Source organism: Rhinopithecus roxellana, chromosome 8 (genome assembly GCF_007565055.1).
Source record: "Rhinopithecus roxellana isolate Shanxi Qingling chromosome 8, ASM756505v1, whole genome shotgun sequence".
Classification (NCBI taxonomy): Eukaryota; Metazoa; Chordata; class Mammalia; order Primates; family Cercopithecidae; genus Rhinopithecus; species Rhinopithecus roxellana.
Window position 1 is genome coordinate 30280702 of NC_044556.1, and position 24295 is coordinate 30304996.

A 24295-nucleotide genomic window follows, 5' to 3' on the forward strand; every position below is an offset into this window, starting at 1 on the left:
TCCTTTCCCTTAACTCAGAGTCACTGGTCCTAACCAGAGTCCCTCCCCAGCACTCTCAGTCTCCCTCCCCTCTGCTCTCAGCACTTACCCAGTTCTACTCTGGGCCAATCAGGCGCCCGGCTTTGTGCTCACACCTCGGATAGTATCAGTGCTGCTGGAGAAAAACAGTGTGGTAGAGCAGGACTCTCCTTCCTACCACCCGCTTCTTTGCCTCCTCTCCTTCTGTTCCGGGTCCTCATCTTACCTGATGTGACCCGAGCCCATCCTATTCCCCACGTTTTCCTCCCACTTTGCTGGCTTCTGCTTCTCAGCACCTCCACAGCTTCCTTCTCATTTCTCTGGCCATTTCCTAGAGGGGCCAGCCTTCATCCCCTCCTTATCTATCCTCACTCCTTAGAGAGTCATCTGACCGCAAGGCTTTCAACACCATCTAAATGCTGATGACTGTCAAATGTGTGTGTCTACTAGCCTGAACCCCTCCCTAGATTCCAGAACTTCCTACTTGAACTTTCAACCTGGATATTTCATGAGCATCTTAACTTCCATGTGTCCAAACTCAATTCTCCATTTCCCACTCTGCCCACCTTGTTATTCATGCTACCTTCCCATCTCAAAAGCAACTTCATTATTCTGTCTTTCTTGGGTCAAACACTTACAGTCATCCTTGACTCAACAGCTTTTTTTGTTTTGTTTTGTTTTGTTTTTTAAGACAGCATCATGCTCTGTTGCCCAGGCTGGAGTGCAGTGGCACTATCTCGTCTCACTGCAACACCTGCCTCCCAGGTTCAAGCGATTCTCCTGCCTCAGCCTCCAGAGTAGCTGGGATTTAGACACCCACCACCATGCGTGGCTGATTTTTGTATTTTTAGTAGAGATGGTGGGGGGAGGGTGTCACCATGTTGGTCAGGCTGGCCTCGAACTCCTGACCTCAAGTGATCTATCTGCCTCGGCCTAACAGCTTCTCTTAAACCTCTATCTAATTGGTCAGCAAATCCCGTGATCTCTCCCTCCTGGCCTCCTCCACCTGGGAGGGCACTGGGAAACACTGTCCTTTTATTTATAGTACTTTAATCCCAACCATTAATAACACCATGTGTAGGCAGTGGTCAGAATTAAGTCAGATTGCAGTGGTTCTCAACCTTGGCAGCAGTTGGAATCACCTGGGGGACTTTTAAAACTACTGGTACCTGTGTCCCACCCCAGAGATTCTGCTTTAATTGGTCTGGGATATGACCTGAGAGTTTTAAAAGCTAACCCCAGCTCCCACCCCAGGTGGTTCTAATGTGCAGCCAAGTTTTCAAGCAGCTGTGCTAGGGCTTAAAAAAAGACCGGGTGAAAATCATTAGCATTAATCAGTGTTTAAATGTCAAGTAGATTTTGGTATCACACACTCAAAACAATATTCCAAAATATGAAAGTAAACAATACAGACAGTCTCCAACTTAGTGATGGTTTGATTTATGATTTTACAGCTTTATGATTGGTTTATTGGGGTATTAAATGCATTTTTGGCTTATGGAATTTTCGACTTACAATGGGTTGATCGGGATGTCACATGACCCCATCATAAGTCACGAAACATCTTGCAATTAAAACTCAGAGATTATATAAGTACACCCTCATCTCTTTGAATAAGCCTTATAATCTTCACTTTTATAATTTTTATTTCTAATTTTAATAAAATATTTTAGTTTTAAATATTGATCATTTAGTGAGAAAATCCCAGCACTGCCTAAAATATTGGGCAGAATATCCCTATCTCAGCTCCGTTTTCCAACCTCTGTGTTTTTCTTTTCTTTTTGGGGGGAGTGGATGGGGTCTCACTGTGTTGCCCAGGCTGCAGTGCAGTGATGCACTCTTGGCTCACTGTAACCTCCACCTCCTGGGCTCAAGTGATCCTCCTGCCTCTGCCTCCCAAGTAGCTGGGATTACAGGCATGCACCACCACACCTGGTTAATTTTTGTTCATTTTTTGTAGAGATGAGTTCTCACTATGTTCCCCAGGCTGGTCTCGAACTCCTAGGTTCAAGCAGCTCTCTCGCCATGGCCTTCTAAAGTGCTAAGGTTATAGGCATGAGCCGCTGTGCCTGGCCTTCTGTGTTTTCAAGTACAGTAATTTTTTCTGTGAATTTTGGGGAAACTGAGCTGAAAAGCTCATCTCTGTTTTTGGCAGTGTTGAAGGAGTTTAACAGATTAACGAGGCCAGTTTTATCACCTTAATTTTCTTTTTAAATTTTCTAGCACTTTTCCTCCAGAGGCATTTATGGGGGGTGATCATGTCACAGTTTTTTCATGGTAAGTTAACAAGCAGGGGAGAAAGAGACAATTGGTAAGTAAAGAATGATATCTAAAAGCAACTCACAGAGTGTGTGGTGAAAGCACAGGGGAGAGGAGAGGCACCCATGGGCCGGCAGCGAGGGGCGCCTCTTCTCAGTTCCTGCCGCCGGGAGAGAGCTGGGAGAACAGACAGCCTGGCGCATCATGGAGGGTCGCCCACATCACCGCAGCAGAACCCAGCTTTTCCCTTCCACGTCCTGATTCCTACTTTTCTCAGCTCAAAATTTCTATTTCCACCTGTTTAGTAGAATTGGAGGAAATTCCTGATTAATCCAAAAACACAGATTGGGTTGCCTGATTTTCCTATTAATTTCTTCCTCTGATGTGTATTGTTCCAGAGAGATAGCCATGCAAACTGTATTCATCTGAAACCCAAAGTTTATTTATTTTAAAACGTGTCAGCCAGGGTGTCACACAAATCAATAAAAATAACTTGTAAAAAAAGAAATCCCTAAAAAGGAATGGAGTCAGAAATTTTGTGGTGCGTTTTATTACTTGTTTATTTTTGCTCTTATTTTACCATTCTTGTATTTCAAGCTTGAATTATGATTACACTTCTGAAATTACTTTAAGCAAACAAAAATATTCATCACACTATGAAAACAAATATCCAAAAATACGTCCTATGGTCACAATTTTGGTATCTGAACATGTACCTACGACTCTGTATATGAACAGTGATACTTGTTTTTCAATCGTTTCTTATTTGACTTGTAAAACAGAATTTTTCTATTTTTGGAAAATGTTTTAAAAAATAAGAACAAGCCCTTCTCCTCAGTGCTATATGCATAAAGGACCTTCTTTGTCACCTTCTGTCCTGGAATGACAGGACAGGTCGACCCTAATTTCACTTCTCTAAACAAGGTAATGATGGCTTGTGCAGGAAATCTAAATTTGGCCTCAGAGGCAGACCAGTGATTTTCCAGGTCAAGGGTAAGGGAGAAAGCAAAGATCTGAAGTTCTGCACTCCTCTCCTGGATACCTGCCGTCCACAGAGCTGGGGGAAGTCTGCCATCTAGTGGAAAGTAGAGGGCACTGCGATTTACTTGCAATAGTGGTTTCCCAGGACTGCTTGAGCATAGAGCGTTTCTGATTCCGGGGGCATCATGGGGACAGGGTGGACTTCCATTGGGACAGGGTGGACTAGCAGGAGAATATTCAACAACATCCAAAGTAACATTCAAACCCAATACACAAAATGTTTCTTTATATATATAAACTACACATAGTGCCCTATACAAAGTGCTTCTTCATATAGTGCCAGGTGAAGTGTTAAGTGTTTTAGTTAATAAATCTCATCTCATTTCTACAGTGATTATCAATGTATTCTGCATGATTTTTCCTATACAATGGCAAAAACACAGAGTGGGAAGTATACTTAATCCCTAACACAGTGATTAACGTTATACTTTTAAAATTGCTGTACAGAGGATATTTTCCATCTGTTGAGATCCATACAATAATCGATTTCAGTTTATGCTTGTCTTTTCACAATGATTGACATACTCAGGTAACAACATTAAGGGGGACTGGGGGGTAGACCTCAGGCCAGGTCGCTCAGATATATTCGTGCTCTCTGCTTTTGATTTCATTGTTACACTGTTCCAGTTTGCTTTATGTTTTAAGTGATTGTTTTTAATTATATTAAAGTAGTACATGCCATGCATATATTTAAAAGCATGGTCTCTTTTTCCGCCCCTTCCTGTAGTTCTGTTAGTTGCTTCTTTTGGTGTTTTCCTCCATAATCTCTAAATAAAATGCTCCGCTGCTATTTCCATGTCTGTCTGTGGTGGACTGACTGCCTTAGTTTGGGTTCTTTCAGAGGCAGACCCTGAAATGGACGATTCGAGGAAGGATGCGAAAGTAAGATGAGGGGAAGGCCACCAGTAAAGGGCACATCATCAAACCAGCTGCCAAAATAGGCACCTGTGCCAGACCCAGCGTAGAAATGGGAGCCAGTGCAAAACAGAGCTCACAACCACTAGTTTAGAGCTGCTCCTGTCACATGGGCAGCAACAGACTCCAGCATCAAGAGGAACCCCAAAGCAGATGCTGGCAATGGCACACAGAGCTGCCTTGTGCAGCCGTGGTCAGAGACAGGTGTGTTGGCAGGGAACTGCCAGTGTCTGCTACAGCCATCTCACCTGTCGGGTACCCAGGTAAGCGAGAAGCTTGCACACCCCCACCTTCCTCACCCTTCCCCTCTCCTACTGCTCAACTTGTGATTACATTTGTTGCTTCCTCGTTTACATTCTTCTATAGCTATATTTAGGCCTACAGTTTGATTTTGAAAGCACATTGATGATGTGACTTTGCAGTATTTTTCACTGCCAAGCTAGTGTTCACTATAATTATATTTCTTTTTTCTTTCTTTCTTTTCTTTTTTTTTTTTTATTTTTGACAGGGTCTTCTCAGTCTGTTGCCCAGGCTGGAGTGCAGCGGCACAATCACAGCTCGCTGCAGCCTGACCTCCCAGGCTTAAGCAGTCCTCCCACCTTAGCTGCCCTCCACTCAATAGCTGGGACTACAAGCACAGGCCACCATGCCCAGCTAATTTTTGCATTTTTTGTACAGATGGGGTTTCACCATGTTGCCCAGGCTGGTCTCAAACTCCTAACCTCAAGCGATCTGCCCACTTCAGCTTCTCAAAGTGCTGGGATTATATAGGCGTGAGCTACCATGCCCTGCCGCATTTCTTTTATATTAGAGCTTTTTAATTTTTCCTGAAGTTATTAACTGCCTTTTAAATTTCTTTCACCTTTTGCCCTTGTTTCACATTGGTGTTTTTCCTTGACCTCTTCTGCCAATGAGGGATCAAGTGTTCCATGGAGACCCTTTCTTTTTTTATTTTATTTTATTTTTTATTTTTGAAATGGAGTCTCGCTGTGTCACCCAAGCTGGAGTGCAGTGGCGTGATCTCAGCTCACTGCAGCCTCCACCTCCTGGGTTCAAGCGACTCTCATGCTTCAGCCTCCCAGTAGCTGGGATTATAGGCGTGCGCCACCATGTCCAGCTAATTTTTGTATTTTTAGTAGAAATGGGGTTTCACCATGTTGGCCAGGATGGTCTCCATCTCCTGACCTTGTAATCCGCCCACCTCGGCTTCCCAAAGTGCTGGGATTACAGGTGTGAGCCACCGCGCCCAGCCCCATGGAGACCCTTTCTATATAGAGTTTCTCTGTAGGGCCTTGCCTCATACTGTGGAATATTCCTACAAGAGAATTCTACTCTGCAAAACAAAGAATGAATTATTGAGACATGCAACAACACAGATAACTCTGATTAACTTTGCAGAGTGAAAAGCTAGACATTTATATAAAATTCTACAAAATACAAATGAATCTACAGTGATAGAAAGAAAGCAATCAGGCAGGGCACAGTGGCTCACACCTGTAATCCCAGCACTTTGGGAGGCTGAGGCAGGCGGATCACGGAGTCAGGAGTTCAAGACCAGCCTGGCCAATATGGTGAAACCATGTCTCTACTAAAAATACAAAAATTAGCCGGGCATGGTGGCACGCTCCTGTAGTCCCAGCTACTCAGGAGGCTGAGACAGAAGAATCACTTGAACCCAGGAGGCCGAAGTTGCAGTGAGCCAAGATCGCACCACCACACTCCAGCCTGGGAGACAGGGCGAGATTCCGTATCCCCTGCCCAAAAAAAAAACAAAAAAAAGCAATCGGTGGTTTCCTAATGTACTCAGAAACTGGTATGTTTACCATCTTGTGTTCATGGGTATATACATATGTCAAAACTTATGAAATTATATAATTTAAACATGTGCAGTTTATTGTGATCAATTATAATAAATCCAATTACACTCAATAAAGTGTTGATGATGTTAATGGCACCATGAATAAAATAGAAAGATTATTAGTTAATGCTATGTGAATAAAATAGAAAGAATATTGTCAAACAACCCGTCTGACCAATGAATGTCTCTCACTGCCTTATGAAAAGAGTAAGTGAATGACTAAGGCCTGGCAAAGTAAGGAAAGTCTCCCACAATCTCTGCTGGAATTCCCTAAAACAACAGTCATACATTTTTACTAGTCAAAGAAAACATACACATAAAATAGCTAACTTTTCAAACTCCAGCAAAAGTCTTCATTCATTTACTTTTTGTTCACCTTAATATAGCTTTATTACCTTATAGAACATTTCCCCATACATCTTAAGGGGGAACATCTTTACAAAGAGTAAAGCAGGAAGGGAATAAAATCAGGACAAAAACAAAGATCACTAAAGGATGGGCTTTAAACCATGTTCCTCATCTTCTGGTAGAAGAATTCCACCAGATTCTTCTACTTAGAAACTCAAGCACCCGACTCATCAGTTTCACCTCTAATTCTACACTTGCAACTTTATCAGCCTTGTCTTCTGAGAGCTTGCACTCATATTCACTAACACATCCAAAAACAAAAGAGATTTAGAAACAGCTCTAGACTCTCTGCAGAGAGGGAGTCTCACCTTATCATTCTTTTCGCATTCCAACTAATTGTACCCTCTCCCATACTTCTCATCTCCTGCCCAGGCCATTGAAAAGTGTTGAATTTTAATTACATAGTTGACCCTTTCAACCTGGACACCATTTATTGAACTGTCTGGTTGTCAAACTGCATTGCCACATATCAATATAGTGTGGGAACTTGGAGATTCAATAGGTATAATAATCTGTTTATGTTAAAACAAACAAAACAATCATCTTCTTTTATGTGCAGAGCATACTGCTGTAAGGCACAAAGCTTACTCCTGAGACAGAGTACCAGGAGACAGGAGGCAATTTGACAGCCTGTAGCAAGACAACAGAGTAAAATACTAATTTGTATTTATTTCCCTATATTTTCCCTTTTGTCTCATTTCAGGGCAGGAGTCAGGCCTTTAGCATTTCCTCCCCTTGGTGATTTTTTAAAGTAGAAATCAGAAGTCACTTTTGATCAAAGGCTCTTCTGTCTTTTGCAAACACTGAAGCTACCTGCAGAGAGGATGACAGGGGTCTCAGAGGGAAGAGGAGAGGGATAATTTTAAGAGCAGAGAGAAAAAGAGGTGGGTCAGAGGTTTGGAAGAAGACAAAGGTTAGTGGGTCCCAAGGCTAAGGGAGATCCACATTCTACTCATCACCCTTTCAGAATGAAAAGGCCAGACCCCAGACACAGATGCTCCATGTCTTCCCAACTGCTCCCATCCCAAGCATGGCACAACTGCTGGAACCAAGGGACCATGCAGGCTAGAACAAAGGGAGCCTCAGCCGTGAGCGGTGTAGACCATGGTCAGTGTCCAAAGGGGCCAACATCCTAGATCATTGGCACAACACTGAGTGGTTAAGGAGCTGGACTTCAGTTGATTTAAATAAAATAAAGAAATACTACATTTTTACCATCCCATTTGCTGCACTAAGATTAATGTGGGGACCCCTAGCAGTACGGCAAAGACTGGCTGGGTGACACATAGCTACAGAAGGCACTGATTACAGGTGCTGGGATTTAGGCCACTTCCTCCTGAGCCCGTGGCTGAGATTGTGCGGTGGAACCAGTGTAATGAGATGAGTGTAAACTCACGCTGACTAGGGAAAACAGGGAGTCTGTGATAAGCTTAGGTTCGAAGGGTAACCTAGAAAGCTTTAAAATCCCTGGACAAGAGAGGCGGAGCAAGATGGCCGAATAGGAACAGCTCCAGTCTCCAACTCCCAGCGCGAGCGACACAGAAGACCGGTGATTTCTGCATTTTCAACTGAGGTACTGGGGTCATCTCACTAGGGAGTGCCGGACAATCGGTGCTGGTCAGCTGCTGCAGCCCGACCAGCGAGAGCTGAAGCAGGGCGAGGCATCGCCTCACCTGGGAAGCGCAAAGGGGAAGGGAATCCCTTTTCCTAGCCAGGGGAACTGAGACACACAACACCTGGAAAATCAGGTGACTCCCGCCCCAATACTGCGCTTTAAGCAAACGGGCACACCAGGAGAATATATCCCGCACTTGGCCGGGAGGGTCCCACGCCCACGGAGCCTCCCTCATTGCTAACACAGCAGTCTGCAATCTAACCGCAAGGCAGCAGCGAGGCTGGGGGAGGGGCGCCCACCATTGCTGAGGCTTAAGTAGGTAAACAAAGCCGCTGGGAAGCTCGAACTGGGTGGAGCTCACAGCAGCTCAGGGAAACCTGCCTGTCTCTGTAGACGCCACCTCTGGGGACAGGGCACAGTTAACAACAACAACAACAAAAGCAGCAGAAACCTCTGCAGACGCAAATGATTCTGTCTGACAGCGTTGAAGAGAGCAGTGGATCTCCCAACACGGAGGTTGAGATCTGAGAAGGGACAGATTGCCTGCTCAAGTGGGTCCCTGACCCCTGAGTAGCCTAGCTGGGAGAAATCCCCCACTAGGGGCAGTCTGACACCCCACACCTCACAGGGTGGAGTACACCCCTGAGAGGAAGCTTCCAAAGTAAGAATCAGACAGGTACACTCGCTGTTCAGCAATATTCTATCTTCTGCAACCTCTGCTGCTGATACCCAGGCAAAGAGGGTCTGGAGTGGACCTCAAGCAATCTCCAACAGACCTACAGCTGAGGGCCCTGACTGTTAGAAGGAAAACTATCAAACAGGAAGGACACCTATACCAAAACCCCATCAGTATGTCACCATCATCAAAGACCAGAGGCAGATAAAACCACAAAGATGGGGAAAAAGCAGGGCAGAAAAGCTGGAAATTCAAAAAATAAGAGCGCATCTCCTCCTGCAAAGGAGCGCAGCCCATCGCCAGCAGCGGATCAAAGCTGGTCAGAGAATGACTTTGACGAGATGAGAGAAGAAGGCTTCAGTCCATCAAACTTCTCAGAGCTAAAGGAGGAATTACATACCCAGCGCAAAGAAACTAAAAATCTTGAAAAAAGAGTGGAAGAAATGACAGCTAAACTAATTAATGCAGAGAAGGTCATAAACAAAATGACAGAGATGAAAACCATGACACGAGAAATACGTGACAAATGCACAAGCTTCAGTAACCGACTCGATCAACTGGAAGAAAGAGTATCAGCAATTGAAGATCAAATGAATGAAATGAAGTGAGAAGAGAAACCAAAAGAAAAAAGAACAAAAAGAAATGAACAAAGCCTGCAAGAAGTATGGGATTATGTAAAAAGACCAAATCTACGTCTGATTGGGGTGCCTGAAAGTGAGGGGGAAAATGGAACCAAGTTGGAAAACACTCTTCAGGATATCATCCAGGAGAACTTCCCCAACCTAGTAGGGCAGGCCAACATTCAAATTCAGGAAATACAGAGAACGCCACAAAGATACTCCTCCAGAAGAGCAACTCCAAGACACATAATTGCCAGATTCACCAAAGTTGAAATGAAGGAAAGAATCTTAAGGGCAGCCAGAGAGAAAGGTCGGGTTACCCACAAAGGGAAGCCCATCAGACTAACAGCAGAACTCTCGGCAGAAACTCTACAAGCCAGAAGAGAGTGGGGGCCAATATTCAACATTCTTAAAGAAAAGAATTTTAAACCCAGAATTTCATATCCAGCCAAACTAAGTTTCATAAGTGAAAGAGAAATAAAATCCTTTAAAGATAAGCAAATGCTTAGAGATTTTGTCACTACCAGGCCTGCCTTACAAGAGACCCTGAAGGCAGCCCTAAACATGGAAAGGAATGACCAGTACCAGCCATTGCAAAAACATGCCAAAATGTAAAGACCATCGAGGCTAGGAAGAAACTGCATCAACTAACCAGCAAAATAACCAGTTAATATCATAATGGCAGGATCAAGTTCACACATAACAATATTAACCTTAAATGTAAATGGACTAAATGCTCCAATTAAAAGACACAGACTGGCAAACTGGATAAAGAGTCAAGACCCATCAGTCTGCTGTATTCAGGAGACCCATCTCACATGCAGAGACATACATAGGCTCAAAATAAAGGGATGGAGGAAGATCTACCAAGCAAATGGAGAACAAAAAAAAGCAGGGGTTGCAATACTAGTCTCTGATAAAACAGACTTTAAACCATCAAAGATCAAAAGAGACAAAGAAGGCCATTACATAATGGTAAAGGGATCAATTCCACAGGAAGAGCTAACTCTCCTAAATATATATGCACCCAATACAGGAGCACCCAGATTCATAAAGCAAGTCCTTAGAGACTTACAAAGAGACTTAGACTCCCATACAATAATAATGGGAGACTTCAACACTCCACTGTCAACATTAGACAGATCAACGAGACAGAAAGTTAACAAGGATATCCAGGAATTGAACTCATCTCTGCACCAAGCGGACCTAATAGACATCTATAGAACTCTCCACCCCAAATCAACAGAATATACATTCTTCTCAGCACCACATCGCACTTATTCCAAAATTGACCACATAATTGGAAGTAAAGCACTCCTCAGCAAATGTAAAAGAACAGAAATTATAACAAACTGTCTCTCAGACCACAGTGCAATCAAACTAGAACTCAGGACTAAGAAACGCAATCAAAACCACTCAACTACATGGAAACTGAACAACCTGCTCCTGAATGACTACTGGGTACATAACGAAATGAAGGCAGAAATAAAGATGTTCTTTGAAACCAATGAGAACAAAGATACAACATACCAGAATCTCTGGGACACATTTAAAGCAGTGTGTAGAGGGAAATTTATAGCACTAAATGTCCACAAGAGAAAGCAGGAAAGATCTAAAATTGACACTCTAACATCACAATTAAAAGAACTAGAGAGGCAAGAGCAAACACATTCAAAAGCTAGCAGAAGGCAAGAAATAACTAAGATCAGAGCAGAACTGAAGGAGATAGAGACACAAAAAACCCTCCAAAAAATCAATGAATCCAGGAGTTGGTTTCTTGAAAAGATCAACAAAATTGACAGACCGCTAGCAAGACTAATAAAGAAGAAAAGAGAGAGGAATCAAATAGACGCGATAAAAATTGATAAAGGGGATATCAGCACCGACCCCACAGAAATACAAACTACCATCAGAGAATACTATAAACACCTCTAGAAAAATCAACTAGAAAAGCTAGAAGAAATGGATAATTTCCTGGACACTTACACTCTCCCAAGACTAAACCAGGAAGAAGTTGAATCCCTGAATAGACCAATAGCAGGCTCTGAAATTGAGGCAATAATTAACAGCCTACCAACCAAAAAAAGTCCAGGACCAGATGGATTCACAGCTGAATTCTACCAGAGGTACAAGGAGGAGCTGGTACCATTCCTTCTGAAATTATTCCAATCAATAGAAAAAGAGGGAATCCTCCCTAACTCATTTTATGAGGCCAACATCATCCTGATACCAAAGCCTGGCAGAGACACAACAAAAAAAGAGAATTTTAGACCAATATCCCTGATGAACATCGATGCAAAAATCCTCAATAAAATTCTGGCAAACCGGATTCAGCAGCACATCAAAAAGCTTATCCACCATGATCAAGTGGGCTTCATCCCTGGGATGCAAGGCTGGTTCAACATTCGCAAATCAATAAACGTAATCCAGCATATAAACAGAACCAAAGACAAGAACCACATGATTATCTCAATAGATGCAGAAAAGGCTTTTGACAAAATTCAACAGCCCTTCATGCTAAAAACGCTCAATAAATTCGGTATTGATGGAACGTACCTCAAAATAATTAGAGCTATTTATGACAAACCCACAGCTAATATCATACTGAATGGGCAAAAACTGGAAGCATTCCCTTTGAAAACTGGCACAAGACAGGGATGCCCTCTCTCACCACTCCTATTCAACATAGTGTTGGAAGTTCTGGCTAGGGCAATCAGGCAAGAGAAAGAAATAAAGGGTATTCAGTTAGGAAAAGAAGAAGTCAAATTGTCCCTGTTTGCAGATGACATGATTGTATATTTAGAAAACCCCAATGTCTCAGCCCAAAATCTCCTTAAGCTCATAAGCAACTTCAGCAAAGTCTCAGGATACAAAATTAATGTGCAAAAATCACAAGCATTCTTATACACCAGTAACAGACAAGCAGAGAGCCAAATCAGGAATGAACTTCCATTCACAATTGCTTCCAAGAGAATAAAATACCTAGGAATCCAACTTACAAGGGATGTAAAGGACCTCTTCAAGGAGAACTACAAACCACTGCTCAGTGAAATCAAAGAGGACACAAACAAATGGAAGAACATACCATGCTCATGGATAGGAAGAATCAATATCGTGAAAATGGCCATACTGCCCAAGGTTGTTTATAGATTCAATGCCATCCCCATCAAGCTACCAATGAGTTTCTTCACAGAATTGGAAAAAACTGCTTTAAAGTTCATATGGAACCAAAAAAGAGCCCGCATTGCCAAGACAATCCTAAGTCAAAAGGACAAAGCTGGCGGCGTCACGCTACCTGACTTCAAACTATACTACAAGGCTACAGTAACCAAAACAGCATGGTACTGGTACCAAAACAGAGATATAGACCAATGGAACAGAACAGAGGCCTCAGAAAGAATACCACACATCTACAGCCATCTGATCTTTGACAAACCTGAGAGAAACAAGAAATGGGGAAAGGATTCCCTATTTAATAAATGGTGCTGGGAAAATTGGCTAGCCATAACTAGAAAGCTGAAACTGGATCCTTTCCTTACTCCTTATACGAAGATTAATTCAAGATGCATTAGAGACTTAAATGTTAGACCTAATACCATAAAAACCCTAGAAGAAAACCTAGGTAGTACCATTCAGGACATAGGCATGGGCAAGGACTTCATGTCTAAAACACCAAAAGCAACGGCAGCTAAAGCCAAAATTGACAAATGGGATCTAATTAAACTAAAGAGCTTCTGCACAGCAAAAAAAAACTACCATCAGAGTGAACAGGCAACCTACAGAATGGGAGAACATTTTTGCAATCTACTCATCTGACAAAAGGCTAATATCCAGAATCTACAAAGAACTCAAACAAATATACGAGAAAAAAACAAACAACCCCATCAAAAAGTGGGCAAAGGATATGAACAGACATTTCTCAAAAGAAGACATTCATACAGCCAACAGACACATGAAAAAAATGCTCATCATCACTCACCATCAGAGAAATGCAAATCAAAACCACAATGAGATACCATCTCACACCAGTTAGAATGGCAATCATTAAAAAGTCAGGAAACAACAGGTGCTGGAGAGGATGTGGAGAAATAGGAACACTTTTACACTGTTGGTGGGATTGTAAACTAGTTCAACCATTATGGAAAACAGTATGGCAATTTCTCAAGGATCTAGAACTAGATATACCATATGACCCAGTCATCCCACTACTGGGTATATACCCAAAGGATTATAAATCATGCTGCTATAAAGACACATGCACACGTATGTTTATTGTGGCACTATTCACAATAGCAAAGACTTGGAATCAACCCAAATGTCCATCTGTGACAAACTGGATTAAGAAAATGTGGCACATATACACCATGGAATACTATGTAGCCATAAAAAAGGATGAGTTTGCGTCCTTTGTAGGGACATGGATGCAGCTGGAAACCATCATTCTTAGCAAACTATCACAAGAACAGAAAACCAAACATCGCATGTTCTCACTCATAGGTGGGAACTGAACAATGAGATCACTTGGACTCGGGAAGGGGAACATCACACATCGGGGCCTATCATGGGGAGGGGGGAGGGGGGAGGGATTGCATTGGGAGTTATAAATGATGAATTGATGGGTGCTGACAAGTTGATGGGTGCAGCACACCAACATGGCACAAGTATACATATGTAACAAACCTGCACGTTATGCACATGTACCCTAGAACTTAAAGTATAATAAAAAAATAAATAAATAAATTTAAAAAAAATCCCTGGACAAACCAGCCTGTCTTTCCAGGGTAACAAAATACAAATCACTTGTTTGTTATGGTTATCTTAACTTTGTGGAAGTTAATTTAAAGCAGGACAGTATCAATGAACACAAAACAAAAAATCCAATAAAAGGATTGTTTCCAACATTGTCAAACTTGTGTAAATTAAAAACAAATAAACCAACCAACCCTGGGCAGGTACAAGGCGATCAGAGAAGAAAGTGAGGATAGTGGTAGCCTTGTTAGTTTGCTAAGATTAAAATCCTCTGTAATTCTTGGAAAATATCTAGAAAGATTTTAAGGTTTCTAAGTTAATTCTCTTTTAAAAAATTACAATTCTCCCTAGAGGAGGAGAGGCACACAGAAGCCAATAGACATTCTACCCAGGGAATGGGCCCACGTGTCCGGGTAGCAGTAAGCTATTCTGCCTGTGATGGACATGAATCTTCCCAGAAACTGAGGCATTTTCCATCATTTCCAATGATACTACCCCAAGTGTCCTCCACCCCCTGAGGAGAGACATTTGAATCTTATTTAGGGAGCACCCTCAAGAAACTGCTGCTATTGCAGCACTAGAAAGCAAGAAATGGAGAAATGCATGATGATGTGGCTCCCTCAGAGTCCCCTCTGCTTCCTGGATTGCTGCCTGCCTGGGCTTCCTCCCCTGCAGCCACACGGGCCTCCTGCAGTTTCCTCCCTCCTGCGGCCACTGCACCTGCTTCCCTCTGCTGCCTGCATGCTCTTCCCAGACTCAGTATAGCACATTCCTGCACCACCTTCAAACAGCACCTCCTCAATAAGGCCTTCTCTATCTATCTCTGTAAAACTGCAGCCCTGGCCACAGCCCCAGTTCTCCCTTCTGCACTTAGCACCATCTGACACACTACATATTTTACTTATTAAGAGTTTATCATCTGTCTCTCCCCACTAGACAAGAAGTACTGAGTCTTCTGTTCCATGTTGTGACCTCAGTCCACATTGGGTGCCGTATTAGTCCATTTTTGCGCTGATAGACATACCTGAGACAGAGAAGAAAAAGAGGTTTCATTGGACTTACAGTTCCACATAGCAGAGGAGGCCTCAAAATCATGGCGGGAGGTGAAAGGTACTTCTTATATGGCAGTGGCAAGAGAAAATGAGGAAGAATCAAAAGTGGAAACCCTTGATAAACCCATCAGATCTCGTGAGACTTATTCACTATCACGAGAATAGCATAAGAAAGACCAGCTCCCATGATTCAATTACCTCCTCCTGAGTACCTCCCACAACATGTGAGAATTCTGGGAGATAAAATTCAAGTTGAGATTTTGGTGGGGACACAGCCAAACCATGTCATTCCACCCTGGCACTCCAAATCTCATGTCCTCACATTTCAAAACCAATCATGCCTCCAACAGTACCCCAAAGTCTTAACTCATTTCATCATTAACCCAGAAGTCCACAGTCCAAAGTCTCATATGAGACAAAGCAAGTCCCTTCCACCTATAAGCCTGTAAAATCAAAATCAAGCAGTTACTTCCTAGATACAATGGGGGTACAGGTATTGGGTAAATACAGTCATTCCAAATGGGAGAAATTGGCCAAAAACAAGGAGGTACAGAGCCCATGCAAGTCTGAAATCCAGCAGGGCAGTCAAATTTTAAAGCTCCAAAATGATCTCCTTTGACTCCAGGTCTCACATCCAGGTTACACTGATGCAAGAGGTGGGTTCCCTTGATGTTGGGCAGTTTTGCCCCTGTGGCTTTGCAGGGTACAGCCTTTCTCCCAGTTGCTTTCATAGGCTGGTGTTGAGTGTCTGCAGCTTTTGCAGGTACACAGGGCCAGTTGTCTGTGGATCTACCATTCTGGGGTCTGGAGGATGGTGGCCCTCTTCTCACAGCTCCACTGGGCAGTGCCCTAGTAGGGACTCTGTGCGGGGGCTCCAACCCCACGTTTCCCTTCTACACCACCCTAGCAGAGGTTCTCCATGAGGGTCCAGCCCCTCCAGTAAATTCTTGCCTGGGCATCCAGGTGTTTCCATACATCTTCTGAAATCTAAGTGAAGGTTCTCAAACCTCAGTGCTTGACATCTTTGCACCCACAGGCTCGACACCACATGGAAGCTGCCAAGGCTTGGGATTCCACCCTCTGAAGCCACAGCCCAAGCATTGACTCTTTTCAGCCACAGCTAGGACACAGGGCACAAAGTCCCTAGGCTGCACAAAGCACAGGGACCCCAGACCTGACCCACAAAACCACTTTTTGCTCCTGGGCCTCCGGGGCTGTGATGGGAGGGCTACCATGAAAGTCTCTGACATGGCCTGGAGACATTTTCTCCATGGTCTTGGGGATTAACATTAACTGCTCCTTGCTACCTATGCAAATTTCTACAGCCAGTTTGAATTTCTCCCCAGAAAATGCGTTTTTCTTTTCTGTCTCATAGTCAGACTATAAATTTTCCAAACTTTTATGCTCTGCTTCCCTTATAAAACTGAATGCCTTTAACAGTACCCAAGTCACCTCTTACAAGCTTTGCTGCTTAGAAATTTCTTTGCCAGATACCCTAAATTCTCTCTCTGAAGTTTAAAGTTCCACAAATCTCTAGGGCAGGGGCATAATGTCCCCACATCTGTTTGCTAAAACATAACAAGAGTCACCTTTGCTCCAGTTCCCAAGAAGTTCCTCATCTCCATCCTAAATCACCTCAGCCTGGATTTTATTGTTCATATTGCTATCAGTATTTTAGGCAAAGCCATTCAACAAGTGTCTAGGAAGTTCAAAACTTTCCCACATTTTCTTGCCTTCTTCTGAGCCCTCCAATCTGTTCCAATCTCTGCCTGTTACCCAGTTTCAAAGTTACTTCCACAGTTTCAGGTAGCTTTTCAGCAATGCGGTAAACTTTTCAGTAATACGGTTACCAATTTAGTGTATTAGTCCATTTTCACATTGCTGATAAAGACATACCCAAGACTGAGCAATTTACAAAAAAAGGTGTAATTGGACTTACAGTTCCATGTAGCTGGGGAAGCCTCATAATCATGGTGGAAGGCAAGGAGGAGCAAGTCACATCTTACATGGATGGCAGCAGGAAAAGAGAGAGAGAGTTTGTGCAGGGAAACTCCTGTTTTTAAAACCATCAGATCTCATGAGACTCAATCACTATCATGAGAACAGTGCAGGAAAGACCCACCCCCATAATTCATTCACTTCCCACCAGTTCCTCCCCCGATATTACAATGCAAAATGAGATTTGGATGGGGATAAAGCCAAGCCATAACAGGTGCCTAATAAATGCTCACTGCAAGAACAAATGAGTGAGTGAATGCTGGTAAATAAATGCTGAAGTGGCCTGGGGTTAGTGGCTGTGGCTGAGTGTCTGGGTATAGGGCTCTGGGGCCCACTGACAATCATCTTCATTTACACTGTGATCAGAGAGCTGGTCAGCTTGAACTTGAGCACAGTGGAAGGGGCTGGGCTGGGAGAACATCATAGGACATGCTCTCCCAGAGAGTGGCCTAAATGACTTCAGACTGCTCCACGTGTCTCCCAGTGAGAGGATATGGCAAAGGAGGGTTGCTCCCTCCGTAATATTGTTACTCCTTTGGTGCTCTTCTCAAAAAAGGACATTCCACAAGAAGAAAAGGGCTGGCAAAGTTCCTATTGGGGGATGAGGAAGCCATGCCACACTTTTACAAATGCAACCTAATGACAAGCTCAAAGTCAAAACACTGTAAAGTACAATCTCTGCTTGCATAAATTTATTCTCTTGACTGGGAGACAAGACTAATAGGCAAGAAACAAATATGGCAGCATTTTTCTAACAAAGGTTCCCTGAGAACAGAGAAGCAGATGCTGGCAATTGCACACAGAGCTGCCCTGTGCAGCTGTGGATAGGGACAGGTATGTGGGCAGGGAACTGCCAGTGTCTGCTACAGCCATCTTACCTGTCAGGTAGTCAGGTAAGCGAGAAGCTTACAGAAATAACTGATAAGTTATTTCTGAAGCCTGGGTAGTATTGGAGTTGAAATGCAGAATTTCTCTGCAGTCTTATATTTTAATTTTTAAGTCAAATTTTGCATTTGTAATCTGCATTATAAAATTTTAAAAAATTACTTATCAGTGAATTCAACTTAGAATTTTTTCCCCACCATTTCAAGACAAACTGATATTCCACGGCAAGATGACCCAGGCCAGTCCTGTAGCTCTGGGTCCCCCTTGCTACTGTGAACCCCAGGGCTGTAACTCTAGTTGGTAAATGTGGAATTTTGATATCACAAAAAATATCATCTTGTGTCAAAATGCATCACACAGACAATATCTACAAAGACTGCTTAGGAAGGGCCACAATGTTTGGAAAGACTACATGGAGCCAGATGTAAAAAGCATGATTCAAACTGGTGCCAAACATCTAAGCTGGCTAAGCTGTAGGACACACTTTTTGCTTTATTTATAATTTTTTTTTTTTTTTGATTAGGAAACTGAGACTTAAGAATTTTCTCTAAAAAAATAAAAACTGGAAAACAAGTAATTTTAGAAACAAATATATATTTTTGATAGAAACTGTAAGTAAATATTCAGTACTGCCAGAAATATACTATCTTCAACTCTCGGCTTTTATCCAAAAGATACAGAATCATTTTTTGGAAAAGATACAAGATGTACAGACAAATCACATTCATACCTTACAAATGTTAAATAGGGAACAATTTAAATTCATAATGAACAATGAATATTTTCATATTTTCCAGAAGTTTGAAATTTCAAAAGTTAGCAAAATTATTCATTTCCATAATTTTTATGAGTAAAATTAGAAAGAGCTGATCATGTACCTTAATATTGTCACTTTATATATTACTCAAAAGTACAAATAACCCTTAAAGTAGAATCCCAGGCTTATCATATTATAAAAATACTAAGATATTTATCAAACATAACTAATATAAATGAAATTACATTTTTAAAAATGTTTCACAAACACCAGTCCATCTTTCTCTTTGGTTCAGAAAATAAAAGAGGTAGGTTCAAATAAAGAAAATGCTTATTACATCATTAGATTTTCATTAAAATGCTGGCAATTTAGAACAAATTATTAGAAGTCAAATGAGTTTAAGAACTAAATTAAAAACTGATAATAACTTCAACTAGTAAATATTTTTCTATGTTCTAATCACATAAATAAGAAAAGATAGTTGACTACAAAAATGGTTTTAGTAAAATAAAAAAAAATGCTCTCATTATTATAATTTAAGTCTCCTATATCATAACATGTTCCTAAAACTTGGGGCAAGAGAAAATATGAATGCATATGTTTACAAATTGGGCCTTTCATTTAAATACAGGTATCTAATGTATAAGAGTAACACATACTACTATTAATATGTATCTCTCACCTTTGTGTTGCCCAAATTGAGAACAGCAAGTTCAACGATATTCAACAGTGAGGGAGAAATAAGCATGTCATTTGCTCACGATCAACCCACTTCATGCAATTAAAAAAGAAATTTCAGGTTACTAAGAATGGTCCCAAGAAGTCTTCCTGACTAAAATGGAATCTGATTCAAAATGTAGGAAACAAAGGACAAAGGAAAACAAAGATGCTCTTCAGAAGCTGATACAAGTCAAAGGATTTCATTTCTTGCTGCTTTTCAAAGCAATGGCAGAATAAACAGAATCTTTCAAATAAGTTGTCTTGTGTTGATAATTTAACAGTAATACACTGAAAATTAGTGTATAACTCCAGGAACCAAATAATGGTACATGTAAAATGGAAAAGTGCCCACTGAACTAAATATAATTTCATCACTTCTCTTTAGAAATTCTACCACTGTGTTCACTCCTATTCACCTGAGAGAAAAATAAGGACATAAACCCTACACTTCTTTGGATGCTTTTGCTGTAAGGCATATTTTAAATGTAATGATTTTCTATTAATGGTTCTTCTACAAGAAAATTTAAAGAAATCTATAAAGACATTCAAAATATATAAAACAAGACATTTAAGTATAAAGGAACTGGCATAAACATGAACCACCCAAAATAAAGATTAATGATTTATAACTCTACCACACAAAACAAATTTTGTTCAAGCAAGTACATTTTCAGATTTCGGATTCAGGGCAGAGATTTGCAGGATTATTAAGAAAAGACAAAGTATAATTGTGTGGCCTTTTCAAAACACATTGAAACTATGATTTTTAACATTTCTGTGCACATATAATTGAGCCCGGAAGTTTGAAGTGACCACTGTTATCGTCTTCCCTATTGTGAAAAAAATGCAGCTGCTTTTGCCATAGACTTGTTTCAATTCGAGGAGAAAAAGTCACTCCAGGGATTGTTGAAAGTTCCAATTATCACCCTAAAGCAAAAAATGCAACATCATTTCTGGGTTACTCCTAAAGTTTGCTTCATATTTTCATAAACCACATAACTGATGCCTACAGCAGGGAGCACCTTCATGAAGTTTGGGGTGATGCCTCTGTAAAGTCCTGGTATTCCTTCTTTGGAAATGATGCGTCGAAAGAGGCCAACCATGTTCAGCTGTGGGGAGCCTTCTAACATAGCTAAAAAAAAATAAAAGAAGAGAGTAGTTTAATATTCAAGCATGTTTCATTATTATTACAACAAACAATTATGATTCAGAATGATATTCTAGAATACGGTAAAAGGATAACATTTATTCCAAGGAGCCCAAGACGATATCCCTTTTATGATCCTCTTTGTGTAGCACCTAACAGTGTGTGTCCTAACTATAAAAATGATGGTAATAATAGCTATTTATTAATTACTATGTTGTAAATACTGGGTTAATTACCTTCCATACCAATCCTGCAAGATAAATATTATACGAATTTTATAAGTGAGCAACTGGAGGCTTAGAAAGATGGAGAAATTTGTCCTAAAAATCCTAAGTAGAAAACGTTAGGGCTGAGATCCAATGGTCTGACTCCAAAGCTGGTATACTTTCCACCACCCCACACTGCTGCTGTCTCCTTCTTACCAGACAAGCGCTGAAGAGAGAATAGTTAAATCTCAGGATGTTAAGGGGAGTATGGAAGAAGCTCTGGGAAGCTTGGGGAAAGCACAAGGACCTGGGCCTTGGAAATGACCTCAACAAGCAACAAGAGAAAGCGAAATCCAGTGTTGCTGGCACAACCCAGACAACGGGAGGAGCACCATGTGCTATGGAGATGCAGCTGATTGTCGTATGTGGTTATTACACAGATGGTGAATAAAGTGGGGCCAGATTATTAAAGGCTTTGAAATTCCCACTAAGAACTTTGGAACTGATACTGAAAGGTTGCAAAGATGTCTAAACAGATGTAAAATGATCAGACTTTGAGGTCAGAAATGACAATCTATCAGCCACAGACAAACTATCAGCCATATCAGCCATGCAAAGGTCTGGATTGGAGCTGGCAGACAGGAGGGTTGGAATCAGACTGCATGTGTCTGATTTCCAATCCCACTATTTACCACAGGTATAATCTTGTGGGAGTTACTTAATTTCTCTCTGCCCCAGCTGCTCATCTGAAAAATGGGGATAATATTAGCATTCCCATCCCCAAGATGGTTATGATGGTGAAATGAGAGAATACACAAGAAAAGTGTAGTTCACTACTTTGTGTTTTTCTCTACAGCCATGACTGTCTCTCAGCTCCTCCAATACGCCATGTTGGTGCCTGCCTCAGTGTCTTCACACATGCTTTCCCTCAGCTGGAATGTTTTCTGCTCCCACTCCACTGGCCTATGCCCACTCATCTTTCTAGTCTCAGCTTCAGTGACAGCATTCTGCAGCTCCCAAGTTACGTTATAGCTCCTTGCTCTGTGCTCCCCTAACAAAAGGGGAGTTGGTTTAACCAGGTTGTTTACTTGCTGGACATACGTCTTCTCTACTCTACACTGGCGGGGCCACATCTGCTTGTTGACTGCTCTACCCCTAGCATCTGGCAGTGTCTAGAATGGGACAATGGCTCAGGGAGTATTTGCCAATTAATGACTGACTGCTTGGCTGGGGTTGCTGTGGCTGGCACTTGGAAGGGAGGTTGGGAATGGAGCTGTAGATGCCCAAGGTATACTACTTAAGAAAACAATGGATAAGACTGACCAGGGAAAACATCAAAGAGAAAAGAAAGGCATTTGAATGCATACTTTAATACAGTTGGGATAGCAATAAAAGCGAGCAAATGGTAACAGTTATCAATGGGCTGGCAGAACAACCAGGACGGTACAGTGTAATCAAAGCCAGCCATGGAGACAGTGTGACAGTGAGGAGGAATCACAGATCAAAACTTGTAGGGTCCACACAACACTAAAAACTGACTTCAGCCACCGTTTACCAAGAATTTAACAAATCCAAGATGCTTTATTTATATTGTTGGTAATTCTTACAACACTGCACAATTTTCATTCCCATTAAAAACCCCAAGAAGTCTGAGGCAAGGATATGAACCCAAATCCATCAGATACCAAAGCTTATAATCTTAAAATGTGCATGTAACACAGTCAAAAAAATCTTACTCTGTTTATGTATAAGGCATATGTATGCACACAGTACATATGCAATGCTTCAGTCACATAAAAATTTCATGACGAGGGAGCATTCAGAAAAAGAATTTCTGAAAAGATTCCTTAAGGAGGCAATAATGAAAAAAGGTTGAGAAATACCATCTTAAAACTACACTCTGCATCTTGGTAGAACTTGGAGTTCGAAAAGCATATTACTGGTGCAGCACTTTTATCGGTGTGGTTCTGTAATCAAAAATTCACCTTGAGCCTGCATGCGAGTTCTCACCAAAGCCAATGGGTAGCTGGCCAGCTGACCACAGGTGCTGGATAAGGCACCACATCCCAGCAACACCATGACTCCAGGGTTTACAGAGTCTTTTGCAAAATTATCCAGCCAATAGGACTTCAAGAGCTGCCAGAGAAATAAAGAAGAAAAATAATTAACGAACTCTACAACTTCACTCAATGAAAACATTTTCACAGCTATTCTCAGCCTCATGACAAGCCCCATTTCTGCAGGACGGGGCCACGCATTTGTAGAAGCTGCAGGCACTGTAGGAGGCAGTGGCTGTGTGGAGAGGTGGGAGGCCACCAGGGATGCAGAACACATGAGCTTTGCACTGGTTACTCACATTCTTCTAAACAAACGTGAACTGCATACCAAACGCTGCAGGATCTAAAGAACACCTCTTATGGTGAGTATTAATAAAATAATATAATTCTACTAATTGTATCTCATTTTACACTTTACATATATTTCATTTGGGCCTTACAAAAACTCTGACATAAATCTATTATTCTGATCTTATTCTGATTTATTCTGAAATGAGGAAAATTCATCTCAGCGGAGTTTCTGTTTGTTTGTTTTTCTGAGATGGAGTCTCACTCTTGTCACCCAGCCTGTAGTGCAGTGGCCCAATCTCAGCTCACTGCAACCTCTGCCTCCCAGGTTCAAGCGACTCTTCTGCCTCAGCCTCCTGAGTAGCTTGGATTACAGGCGTCCACCACCACACCCAGCTAGTTTTGGTACTATTAGTAGAGACGGGGTTTCACAATGTTGGCCAGGCTGATCTCAAACTCCTGACCTCAGGTGATCCGCCCACCTCGGCCTCCCAAAGTGCTGAGACTATAGGCGTGAGCCACCACACCAGGCCCAGAGTTTTTAAAGAAGGACTCAGAACCAGGCGTGCTGATCAAAAGGCCATACCTTATCCCCTATTACTCTAGATCTCTGTATTTCATTAGAAGGCAATAATTAGGAGAAACTGCATAAAATATATATGATAATCAACTTTTTAAACATAAGCTATTTTAAATATAAAATACATGTTAATTGTTATATAACTAGTTTGATTTTTTTAATCCTGTAAGACTAAAAATTTTAAATCCTACAGGATTAAAAAATTATCTCAATGGATTAAAAAATCCATTGAGTGCATTTCTCAATGGAAATCTTGCAGGTTAGAAGGAAATGGAAAGTTATATTCTATGTTTTGAAACTTAAAAAAACTGCCAGACAAAAATATTGTATGGGCAAAACTGTCCTTCAAAAAAGGAGAAATTAAGACTGTCCCTGACAAACAAAAGCTGATATAGCTTATCACAACTAGACTGGCCCTAAAAGAAAGGCTAAAAGGAGAAACAAAA

At 41.6% G+C, this 24295-nt stretch overlaps 1 protein-coding gene across 1 annotated transcript in view; it reads right to left on the reverse strand.

The window, feature by feature from the left end:
- Window positions 1-18568: 18568 nt before the first annotated feature.
- The window catches only part of LOC104668605 (calcium-binding mitochondrial carrier protein SCaMC-1), a 54342-nt gene continuing 48615 nt past the window's right edge, over window positions 18569-24295 (reverse strand). Inside the window, exons 9-10 of the mRNA XM_010371356.2 lie at window positions 22910-23060; window positions 18569-20703 (exon numbers count right to left, since the gene is read on the reverse strand). Of these exons, the coding sequence (XP_010369658.1) occupies window positions 20519-20703; window positions 22910-23060 (336 nt within the window). The 3' untranslated portion in view covers window positions 18569-20518. The remainder of the gene's footprint in view (window positions 20704-22909; window positions 23061-24295) is intronic.